This window comes from Peromyscus leucopus, unplaced genomic scaffold (assembly GCF_004664715.2).
Source record: "Peromyscus leucopus breed LL Stock unplaced genomic scaffold, UCI_PerLeu_2.1 scaffold_1625, whole genome shotgun sequence".
Taxonomy (NCBI): Eukaryota; Metazoa; Chordata; class Mammalia; order Rodentia; family Cricetidae; genus Peromyscus; species Peromyscus leucopus.
In genome coordinates, this window is record NW_023504804.1 from 14,580 (window position 1) to 27,781 (window position 13,202).

The 13,202-nt window shown below is 37.1% G+C and overlaps 1 protein-coding gene and 1 pseudogene across 1 annotated transcript; both read right to left on the reverse strand.

The window, feature by feature from the left end:
• Positions 1 to 261: 261 nt before the first annotated feature.
• LOC119087164 (zinc finger protein 844-like) lies at positions 262 to 9,325 on the reverse strand (the record flags this gene model as incomplete). Its single annotated transcript, XM_037201845.1, has 4 exons — positions 262 to 459; positions 4,468 to 4,716; positions 6,137 to 6,154; positions 9,199 to 9,325. Coding segments are annotated over 4 exons (592 nt in total), but the record flags the coding sequence as incomplete, so codon positions are not given.
• LOC119087165 lies at positions 4,990 to 5,621 on the reverse strand (annotated as a pseudogene).
• Positions 9,326 to 13,202: the final 3,877 nt, after the last annotated feature.

Genomic DNA, 13,202 nt, shown 5'->3' on the forward strand with positions numbered 1-13,202 from the left:
TAATCCTATCCCTGACCCTTACCTCACCTACCAGGTGAACCTGACTCTGACCTAACCCTGACCTTGACGGAACCTAAACCCTAACCCTGACACTAACTCTGACTCTGAACCTGACCCTGAACCTAACGCTGACCCTGACCCTAACACTAACACTAATTTTGACTGTAAACCTCACCCTAATCTAATATCTAACCCTAAATGTAAACCTAATCTAAACCTAACCCTAATCCTTAACCCTAACCCTGATACCCTGACACTGACCCCCACCCTCAGACTGCTGAGGAACAACAAACCTGCAGAGGTCAGGTCCACCTGCTGAGGGCACAGGATACCTGCTGAAGAAAAGGGGGGACTCCACTGTGAGACTTCTCAGCAACTTCTTTTGTTCAGCTCCCCCTTGCTCAATCCAACAAAGTTCTTCTGTGCACCAGTGAATGAAGGTCTTCACACCCAAAACACCTTTGAGAAAGAGATTTATTTGGGAATGAGGAGTCCAGGAGAGCAGCTGCTTCTACCAGGGTGGAGAGAACAACTCTCCATTGACCAGGCAGGGCGGTTTATACAGGATGTTTTGGGGATCGAGTCAAACAATCATTTTTTTTTTCTGCCCAGGAATTGGCCAGTTTTGTGGGCTAGGGACAGAGATGGTCCTGATTACAGGGACAAATTGTTATTCTTTCACTGGCCTTTCATGGCTTTTTGACACTACCTTTAAGGGAAGGGCTCATTTTTTTTTTTCACTGACTCTGATTCTAGGGACCAAGAGTGTTCTTTTGGCACCAGTTTCAGAGTCAGGGCATGTTTCCTTGTGTCATTTCTGCGGCTCAGGTCCAAAATACAAGTTGTGTTTCTTTCCCTGGTCCTGGGCCCTAGAGACAGGATTTTACTATCCTGTTCTGTGATTGGTTGGTTTTACAAGTCAGTTGGCCAGGGGCAGAGATGGCAATGATTTGAGCCAAGATGTGCTTGTTTTGTTGTTTGTTTGTTTGCTTTTTTTGTGTGAGTGGTTTTTTTTCTTTTTTTTTTTTACTGGTCTTATCTGTGTCATCTTTCCCTAGTTCTGGGCTCCAGGGTCATTCTCAATTTTTATTTTTTTGGTTTTTTGAGACAGAGTTCTCTGTGTAGCTTTGTGCCTTTCCTGGAAGTTGCTTTGGAGACCAGGCTGCCCTCAAACTCACAGAGATTCACCTACCTCTGCCTCTCGAGTGCTGGGATTAAAGGCGTGCACCACCACCAACCAGCCATTCTGGGTTACTTTACACAGCACCTTTTCCCTACACTTTTGACAAAACAACAATCAATAAAACTAGATCATCTACCCTTAGACTTTTGCTCAGGTGACTGATACATAAGGATCATGAATTCTAATGTATCTATGCCTAATTACTGACATTCAAACCAAGCTGGATAACAAACAACACTTCAAAGGAATTCGTGAAAAAAAATATTAAAAATAAAACCATGAACAAAAATCCACCACCCTTTCACATGCACCCTTACTTGAAAAGTGTGATCACATATTGCCTGAGACTTAAATAAAAATCAAACACTTAGATGGTTGCCTACCCATTCTATACATTGCAGCAGATAAATACCTCTTACTATATGAAAGTCAAAAAAGATGAACAAAAACCACAGAAGGAATGAAAGGATGACAAAATTAACTTCACTAATTGAATTTGCCACACATACAGCACAATTCAATATCTATCTCTCATGATGCAAAAAAGAAGCCACAATGAAGGCTTCACATCAGCCTTTAGTGAACTTGGTTAATAACGTACTTATTTCAAAGCCACAAGGAAAAAGATTTAAAACAAGTTTTTTTTTTCTTGAAGTTGAAACAATTGTGATGTCTAAAGTTTACATAAGTAGGGTTTCTTTTGTGTGAGTACTTACATATTTCTTAGTATCAAGATGATATAAAGAGCTTTAAAATGTTGACAGGATCTGGGCGGTGGTGGCACACGCTTTTAATCCCTGCACTTGGCAGGCAGAGGCAGGTGGATCTCTGTGAGTTCGAGGCCAGTCTGGTCTAGAAAGTGAGTTCCAGGAAAGGCACAAAACTACACAGAGAAAGCCTGTCTCGAAAAATCAAAAAAAAAAAAAAAAAGAATACTGATTAAAGTGTTGACAGGGATAGAGAAATGGCCAAGCCTTTGCTACAAATTCATTTCCAGGACCAAGGTCTGGTTTTCGATGACTTTGAGTAATTCCTGCTGTAAGAAGGGCCAAGGGTCTAACCATGGGAACTAGACTGCACATAGGTATACACACAGAAAGACATACAGATATTGCTCAATTAAAAAAAATTAAAACTAACTTTCAATCATGAATGTTTTTCTATTGTAATTCTGGTACCATGCGTTTTGAGGCATCTAAATGATAAAAGAGTTTTTCACTATCATGAATTGGTCTATGTTTCAGAAAGAAAGCATGGAGACTTGAAGTTAGAGAAATAAGTCATTTTCAGTCTGTGGTATCATTTGGGAAGATTTAAGGAATGTTACCCTGCTATAAGAAATCTGTCACTAGGGATTGGCCCAAGAGTTCCCATCTGCATACCATTTCCAGTTTACACATTCTTCTTCATGCTACAGTACAAGAATGTGAATTCATAGCCTTCTGCTTTAACTGCCATATCTGTCACTTGTTTCCATGCCACGTTTACAGGGTTCATTGCTCTGGAACCAAGGGCTAAATTAAACACTTTTCTAAGCTCACTTACATATTATCCATTATCAAAGCAACAGAAAAGCAATCATACACATCTATGAAAATTTTCACCAGAATTTATTGTTTCATGTATTTGTAGAGATGTATAAAACCTAAAAGGATTACCTTATCACATAAATTTATAGGCTTTTTGTCCATATTAGTTGACAGGTGTAAACCAAATAAAAATATATATTATAATGCTTGAACAGATTATTGACACATTTTAGATTTTTTTCCTAAATAATTAAACTTGTGTAATTGAATGTAAGTATATTGGCTGAAGAACATAACAATTTATATATATTCAGATTTCCATTGGTATGAATTTTTTTTAAATCTTCAAAGTCTAATGTTATATTCAAAAGCTTTAAGAGACCAATTGCACACTAAAAGTTTTATAGTTATAGGGTTGCTGTGTTTTTACTAGGCATTACCACATTGATAATATTCAAAGGATTTCTCTCCATTATACATTTTTATATACTTGAGGATGACTGAGGTGTGCAAAGGCTGTACCACACTGTTAGGGTTTCTCTCGATTATGTGTTCTTCCATGAAATGGAAGAGCAGTCTGATGAGCAAAGGTTTGACCACACTGGTTACAATTGTATGGTTTCACTCAAGTATTTGTTCTTTCATGCCTTTGAAGATGTCTGTGATAAGCAAAAGCTTTATCACATTGATTACATTCATAGGGTTTCTCTCCAGTATGTGTTCTTTCATGCAATTGAAGAATACTGTGAGTAGCAAAAGCTTTACCACATTGATTACATTCATAGCTTTCCTGTCCAATATGTGTTCTTTCATGCAATTGAAGAGTACTGTGATGAACAAAAGCTTTACCACATTGATTACATTCATAGGGTTTCTCTCCAGTATGTGTTCTTTTATGCCTTTGAAGTGTATTGTGATGAGCAAAGGATTCATAACACTGATTACATCTATAGGGTTTCTCTCCAGCATGTGTTCTTTCATGCCTTTGAAGATCACTATGACAAGCAAAGGCTTTACTACACTGATTACATTCATAGGGTTTCTATCCAGTATGTGTTCTTCCATGCCTTTGAAGATCACTATGGCGAGCAAAGATTACCACACTGATTATATTCATAGGTTTTCTGTCCAGTATGTGTGCTTTCATGGTATTTAAGAGTACTGTGACCAACAAAAGCTTTATTACACTAATTACATTCATAGGGTTTCTCTCCAGTATGTGTTCTTTCTTGTACTTGAAGATGACTGTGATAAACAAAAACTTTACCACACTGATTACATTCATAGGGTTTCTTTCCAGTATGTGTTCTTTCATGCCTTTGAAGATCACTATGACGAGCAAAGGCTTTATACACTGATTCATTTTTTTTTTTTTTTTTTTTTTTTTACTGATTACATTCATAGGGTTTCTCTCCAGTATGTGTTCTTTCATGTACTTGAAGATGACTGTGATAAGCAAAAGCTTTACCACACTGATTACATTCATAGGGTTTCTCTCCAGTATGTGTTCTTTCATGCCTTTGAAGATCACTATGACGAGCAAAGGCTTTACTACACTCATTACATTTATAGGGTTTCTCTCCAGTATGTGTTCTTTCATGTACTTGAAGATGACTGTGATAAGCAAAAGCTTTACCACACTGATTACATTCATAGGGTTTCTCTCCAGTATGTGTTCTTTCATGCCTTTGAAGATCACTATGACGAGCAAAGGCTTTACCACACTGATTACATCCATAAGGTTTCTCTCCAGTATGTGTTCTTTCATGTACTTTAAGATGACTGTGATAAGCAAAAGCTTTACTACACTCGCTACATTCATAGGGTTTCTCTCCAGTATGTGTTCTTTCATGTACTTGAAGATGACTGTGATAAACAAAAGCTTTACCACACTGATTACATTCATAGGGTTTCTCTCCAGTATGTGTTCTTTCATGCCTTTGAAGATCACTATGACGAGCAAAGGCTTTACTACACTGATTACATTCATAGGGTTTCTCTCCAGTATGTGTTCTTTCATGTACTTGAAGATGACTGTGATAAGCAAAAGCTTTACCACACTGATTACATTCATAGGGTTTCTCTCCAGTATGTGTTCTTTCATGTACTTGAAGATGACTGTGATAAGCAAAAGCTTTACCACACTGATTACATTCATAGGGTTTCTCTCCAGTATGTGTTCTTTCATGCCTTTGAAGATCACTATGACGAGCAAAGGCTTTACTACACTGATTACATTCATAGGGTTTCTCTCCAGTATGTGTTCTTTCATGTACTTTAAGATGACTGTGATAAGCAAAAGCTTTACACATATTTCTCTCAGTATGTGTTCTTTCATGCTTGAAGATACTATAAGCAAAGCTTTACACACTGATTACATTCATAGGGTTTCTCTCCAGTATGTGTTCTTTCATGCTTTGAAGATACTATGAAGCAAAGCTTTACTACACTGATTACATTCATAGGGTTTCTCTCCAGTATGTGTTCTTTCATGTACTTGAAGATGACTGTGATAAGCAAAAGCTTTACCACACTGATTACATTCATAGGGTTTCTCTCCAGTATGTGTTCTTTCATGTACTTGAAGATACTTGATAACAAAAGCTTTACCACACTGATTACATTCATAGGGTTTCTCTCCAGTATGTGTTCTTTCATGCCTTTGAAGATCACTATGACGAGCAAAGGCTTTACACACTGATTACATCCATAGGGTTTCTCTCCAGTATGTGTTCTTTCATGTACTTTAAGATGACTGTGATAAGCAAAAGCTTTACCACACTGATTACATTCATAGGGTTTCTCTCCAGTATGTGTTCTTTCGTGCCTTTGAAGACCACTATGACAAGCAAAGGCTTTACTACACTGATTACATTCATAGAGATTCTCTCCAGTATGTGTTCTTTCATGAACTTTCAGATGACTGTGATAAGCAAAAGCTTTACCACACTGATTACATTCATAAGGTTTCTCTCCAGTATGTGTTCTTTCATGCCTTTGAAGATCACTATGACGAGCAAAGGCTTTCCCACACTGATTACATTCATGGGGGTTCTCTCCAATATGTGTTCTTTTATGTTCTTGACAATGAGTGGGATACGCAAAGGCTTTTCCATATTTACTATATTCATAGGATTGCTCTCCACTATGTGTTCTTTTATACTTTGGAGGATGACTGTAATGTGCAAAGGCTTGACCACACTGAGTGTGTTCAGTTGATTTCTCTGTAGTATGACTTCTTTCATGCCTGCAAGGATAATTGAAACATTTAATAGCTTTGCCATATGTATTAAATTGTTGAGTCTTTGTATCTGCATGAATTCATTTTACAATTTTGTGTGAATATAAGGGTTATTTTATCTTAAGTTTTTAACATGTTGTGTGTAGCTAGAGTTTTCCTGCCTGGCCCACAGTCAGGACAAATCTCTCTTACCCGCCAGTCCTTTAGCCTCTCAGACCCAACCAAATAAACACTGAGACTTATATTGCTTACAAACTGTATGGCTGTGGCAGGCTTCTTGCTAACAGTTCTTATATCTTAAATTAACCCATTTCCATAAATCTATATCTTGCCATGTGGCTCATGGCTTACCAGCATCTTCACATGCGGCCTGTCATGGTGGTAGCTGACAGTGTCTCTTTCTGCCTTCCTGTTCTTTCTTTTCTCCTCTCTGTTAGTGCCGCCTATACTTCCTGCCTAGCCACTGACCAATCAGTGTTTTATTTATTGACCAATCAGAGCAACACATTTGACATACAGAACATCCCACAGAACTTACCCCCTTTTTTAAAAAAAAGGAAAATTTTAACCTTAACAAAGTAAAAATAAAGTAAAATTTGGGAATTTGGGCATAGCTTCTCTTACTACTTCCTGCTGGAGGGGGGCACTGTATCTTCTGGGGACACAAAGAAAATTTTATAATTATGGAATAGTCCATGAGGCTGAATTGTCTGATCCAGTTGCCTTGATTCTGTTCTGGACATTGGATTATCTGGGCCATAGTGTCATCATAGAACTTTCAGGGGGTCTTGGCTAGTCAAACCTGATGTATCTTAATGTGGAACAACTCCATAGCCTCCTGCATTATGTGAGAACAAAAGCAGAGACTCCTTTCCAAAGCAACACATCTTTACATCCAAATTTTGAAGTCAAGGTATCTTTAAAATATACATATTGGTTTAACTCAACATCTTTTACGACCAAATGTTTTTCTGCAGTTAAAAATTCCAAAGATAACACAATCTAGATTCTCTGTGTAATATTCATCTTTACATGGCTTATTTTTTATAATAATTTCACTGTCTTTTTAAAGACTTTATTTTTTAAAGCTGTATTTGTTTATATAACTGCATATATCACCTTTTTTGTCTCTTTCAAGCCTAGGTATATTTTACACACATTTACATCTGAATGTGTCGTATTGTGAATCTATTGCTTTAAACTGCAGCACGTGTAAGACTGAAACGGTGCTATGGCTGCTGGCTCTGCCCACCTCAGCTTCCAAAAATGGCAGTGGTATGTTTACTGCCAGCTCTGGGATCTATCTTGGGTCTATGCTTTTTCCAAGCAGCGTGTAGCCCAGAAACCTCTATTTTTTTTGTTCTAGCAAAGGCTAAATCCACCATGCAGCTTAATGTGCCACTTGCAGAGGCCTCATTCCCGCCATACTGCAAATTGAGCATGCACGCTAGAAACCCACTAGTAGCTCAAACCAGCAAGATGCCGCTCATTTGAGAGAGACAATTAGGAAGCTGTTTTTAGCTCCATTTTAGAATCTTTTCTCAGGTTTTAGGTGGAAACTCTGATCAACATGTTGGGTGCCATTTGTAACTAGAGTTTTCATGCCTTGCCCACAGTCAGGACAAATCTATCTCACCCACCAGTACCACAGCCGCTCAGACCCAACCAAGTAAACACAGAGACTTATATTGCTTACAAACTGTATGGCTGTGGCAGGCTTCTTGCTAACTGTTCTTATATCTTAAATTAACCCATTTCTATAAATCTATACCTTGCCACGTGGCTCGTGGCTTACCAGCATCTTCACATGCGGCCTGTCATGGTGGTAGCTGGCAGTGTCTCCTTCTGCCTTCCTGTTCTTTCTTTTCTCCTCTCTGTTAGTCCCGCCTATACTTCCTGCCTAGCCACTGGCCAATCAGTGTTTTATTTATTGACCAATCAGAGCAACACATTTGCCATACAGAACATCCCACAGCAGTTGTGTACATTCATGTTGTTCCCCTGCACTAAGGATGGCTTTGCATATTTGAACATGCCTGTGATAGTAAAAGCCTTTACTACCTGAATCATATTTATGGCATCATTTTTCTCTGATATTTTTCAAATATTTGAAAAGAACTGGAAGAATTCGAACATTTACATCAATTACCCTGTTGATAAATTTTTCTATACTGTGATTAATGCTACATTTTCAAAGTGAACCAGGACAAACAGAAGCAGTTACACAGGCCTAGAACTTTTAGGACTTTTCTGTGGTGTGTTTGTTGATCTATTCCAAATTAAGTTGGAAAACCAATGTTTTGTAAATTTGAATGTCATTCAACAAGTTTGTTCAACATGATGCTACTACATGTTTTATAATTGTTCTGAGATTGAGAGATGTACATTACTTCTTTTCATATTCTTATGTTCATATGGCTGGTATCCAAAGTGATGTATTATATAACTATTAAAGATAGACTACCAACAAGAAGGTCTCCACATTTAATTACAGTTGGACTTTCTTTTCCCCATCAACATGTGGCATATGGATTAATGTTTCTCTACAACAACCTCCCCCCTTAATTCTTTACTTTAACCACCTATCTAATTAAATTAGCAAAGACAGAAAAACTTTTTGAGTAACAATGCTTTTACTATGGATTAATTGCTTATCAAAAGGTTGTGTACATATTCTTATCATACATTCAGTGAGTATACCTTTTGTAATTGGAATAGTATGAATCTAAAAGGATTGTTATTTGTACAGCATAGCTCTGATGAAGCTATTATTCAAATGATGATTTCAGTTAAGGCATTGATTCCTTGTCTTCTTTCTTAAAAGAATGACTTGCAAATATGATTCACTTACCTGCAATTGGGGTATGTTTGTTTATGGCCATTTTAAGCTGTGTTTATTTAAAATGTTTCATATACTTAAAACTTCCAAATAAGTTAAATATATCCTGAGGCCCATTTGTATCAGCTTACACAAGAAAATTACCTTCCATGTTTTTGAGAACTTTGACAATGTTCTTCAACTTCAAGATCTTCCCAATTGTAGCCTAAAATATTGAACAAGGAAATATATGTAATATTACAGGAAACTGAAAAATTTACATTAATATCTTCAGTGATTCTTAAATCCAAGCCTGTTTTATTCACCTCATTCTGCCTCGTTCTCAATCAGAATTACAAAAGAGCATCAATAACCAATAAACTGTTGTCCCATTATTTAAAATGTGAAGAAAAATTTACAGTATTACCTATAGTAGTGAGGTTCAAAAAGGTCTCCAGCATCACATCTTTGTAGAGATTCCTCTGTGAAGGATCCATCAATGCCCACTCTTCATGAGTGATATTGACATGCACATCATTATAGGTTACTGTATTCTAAAATATGCCATACATAAATATGCCATCCATATATATATAACAAAAAGCATGACACAATATTGTACATGTGTGCTTCTTTGACAATATAGCCACATAATTCTGGTGAGTGCTACACATATTCTATAACTCAGACATTACAATGAAATCATCAACTTACTTCACAAAGAAACTGAACAGGAGGTTTACCTCTATTATTTCTGAATGCTTTGAACAGGATATCACCTTGTAAGAGAAATGCCTATTAATAGAGATAGAAGACAAGCAAACATTTCAGCAGTACTGAGCACACAACTGAGAAATTGTATGAACAATTATTAACTACAAAGTAGATTTGTAAGATGGGTATATTGGCTCACACCTTTAACCCCAGAACTTAGAAGGTAGAAGCAGTTATATGTGCTTCTCAGGTGAAAGTTAGCCTAGTCTATGCTAACTGCATCTGCACTGAATCTTCCATTAAAACAAACAAAAAAGATATAATAAACTCAGAGATTTTTTTAATGAAGATCCTACAAAGAGTTTGGCATTCACTCCAGTTCTGTATTCATCTTCCAGAAACCTGAATTTCTCCAGTTTAAACTATTTTACTAAATCTTACAAAAAGGAACTGTGCATTTAAACAGTTACAAATAGAAAGAAGATAACATTGGCATATCAATGATGATCATAAATAATCAACACAGTGAAAGAGAGATGGCTCAGAAATTAAGAGCTCTTACTGGTATTGCATATAGATGGCTTAATTATCAGTACTTATATTGGGAATCACACAACTGTCATTATTCCAACCTTGTGGGTTCTAAAACTCTTTTTGGACTATTGTGAGGACAGGTATACATGTGGTGCATATCCATGTATATAGACAAAAGAATCATATTCATTAAAAAAAACAACAAAACAAACACAAAAAACAAGACAAATGTCACACAATTGTAATCTAATGACACAGAAGTCACAGACACTACATCAGGGAAGAGAATAGTATCTTCTGCTGAATTTAAAAATTGAAACTGGCAGGTAAAGCTCAGAAAAACAACAGATGCTTGACATGTACAAAAACATATACTCTAGGACCATCATCCATTAATATATATTAAAAAAAACCTGGAGTGTTGAACAACCATTAATTTCAGTATGTGGGAGCAAGAGTCAGGAGAATCTCTGAGATGGAGGCCAACCTGATTTACAGAGCTACTTTTAGGAGAGTCAGGGATACTCAGTCAAAGCTTTTCTTCAGAAATACAAATAGGAACAACAGATTTTTTAAAAATTCAGGCTAGCAATGTGGCTTAGCATTGAATACTAATTCCATTAATTGTGTTTTATGTGATTTAGTGATACTATCTATACTGGGGGTGAAGTCATGGCAGCACAAAAAGGAAGCTGGCTGATTCATTTCAACCACAACATAGTAGAAACATAGAAAAGGAAATGGGTTGAGTTTATAGAAACACATATCACCACCCACAATGAGATATTTTATCCAGAGAGGCTCCACAAGTACCACAAAGAAAGTCATCAAGGAGAGACACATGTTGAAATACCTCATCCTATCTGGGAGCTTTTTATTCAATTAACTAGATTCTCACCCAGGTCACTATATGCTCAAGTGTCATCCATGAAGGAAATGCATTTAGTCACTTCAGTGATTCTCATAGTCTGCAACAATCCCTGCACTGTTGAAATGTCCAAAGTCTCTTTTGAAACTCAAGACAAATTCTTGACAAATTCTTGGCATATTATAAAATCATTAAACAATTTAAATATTTCCAAAATGTGAATGGTACAGAAAACCCATTAACATCCCAAAGGAAAGGAACTAAGACACAGTGAGGAAAGATTGGACCAAGGGAAAACTGAAAACCTGCAGGGCAACCAATGAATATGGTAGCTAGCTCTGTGTCTGAGACATGAGGCTTCATTTTCAAAGGGCTTAGATGGCTCTCTGTCCACAACTTCCCAATACATCTCTCTCTCTCTCTCTCTCTCTCTCTCTCTCTCTCTCTCTCTCTCTCATTACTTCCACTCCATATATGCAGCTAGCTATCCATGTAAGATATCTCATAGCTTAATTATCTCAACATCTTATTGTCTCAAAAATCAACTCAGGCTTCATCCTCATAGTATCATGGAATGAACTCAGACAGTCTTCTCACTGGAGCTCTTACAATACCAAACACAGAGGCCTACAACAGAGCTGACCTGAAAATGCAGACTAAAAATATATAACCTTAAATTTTATATCATTCTGGTCTCCAGAACCAGGTCAACATCAATAATTCCCCCAAATTTTGTTTCTAAGTTGTGATGGCCTCTCCCATGCTTGAAACAGAGTTGCAGCAGGCCTTGAATAAAGTTGCTTCCTGGGACTGGCAATCACTTTGCCTAATCCCTCCATTAACTGAGGGCATATAAGGATTAATTCTAACCTTCAGGTCATCTTGATAGGCTTCCAGTGCAGAGTAAGGGGCTTCCTTTTAATAGTGATTATCTCCATGAACACTCCTAGCTCTGTTCAGTATTTGACTACCTTCGGCAAATGCATAGTGCTGTTTTTCTCTACAACCTATAGAATTTTCATTTATTTATGATCCACCTCTTGATTTTTTAATGTAGTATTGAATGAATCAAAAGTAATAGCTATCCAAGTGAGTCAAGTTTTCATCTAAGAAATCAGCCCCATTCTATTTTTTAATTATGCCTTATTCAATTTCTTGAGGGCATGGGGAGATTAAAAAGAGTTAAGGGCCAAAACATCACATAAATGGCCTCTATTTTAATTCCCATTGAAAACTTTTGACTCTACCTCCACTGTTTGCAATACTTTTAACACTATTTTATTCAAAGTACTACAAGAATAACCAAGTAAGCTCTATATGCAGCTTTCTACATTTTTTCCCATCTAAATTTTGATATGTTCAACATTCCCCCAAAAGTCATCATTCCCAGGACCTTTGAACAACAAAATCACTTTTGTGTTACCACATTCTGTTGTAACTTGCTTTGGATAAACAGCAAAGAGAAATCAAGCAGCTATGAATGAAAAACAAGATTATTATTTAACTCTGAACCAAAACCTGTGCAGTATGAAAAAAGGAGCAACATTTTCACAGTTTACATGTTTAAATCATAAGGCGGGCAATGATTGTGTGGGGCCAAGAGCTATAAGAAAAGGCCATCCTTGGGTGAATATGGAATTAAGTCACCTCTGCCTACTAAAGAGCAGGTCACAAAATAAGTAAGTCTGGCCCAAAATTTATAGCCCCCTTGATTTATTCTGCTTTTTCAAAAATACAACCTACATGGACATTTAATGGTCATATAAAGAATATCTCAGCCAGATGTGGCAGCATAGACTTTAATCCCAGGACTCTGGAGTTCAAAGCAAGCAGATCTCTGAGCTTGAAGCCAGCCTGCTTTACTCAGCAATGCCACACCCATTAAGGAAACATATTGAGACTGTATCAAAGAACATAAATGAAGGCCAGGCATGCTGGTGTAAGCTTTTATTTTCAGCACTTGTGAGTCAGAGGCAGGAGGATCTGTGTGTAAGTTCAAGGCCAGCCTGGTCTATATGAAAGTTCCAAGACAGCCAGGGCTACAGAAACAGAATGTGTCAAAAATGAAACCAAATCCAAACAAAGTCTATTTTTATTAGATCAAAATATAAAATCCTTTATTACTTAAGCTTCAAGAGTCTTTAAAATTTCAGTGTCTCCAAGAGTAACAGCCATTTTTTAGGACTGATTTATTTTTAACATTTAAAAGTACTTTTCCATCTTACATACCAACCACAGTTCCCTGTTCCTCCTCTCAACCTGCTCAACCCACCTTCACCCACCCCACCCCATCCACTCCTCAGAGAGGGCAAGGC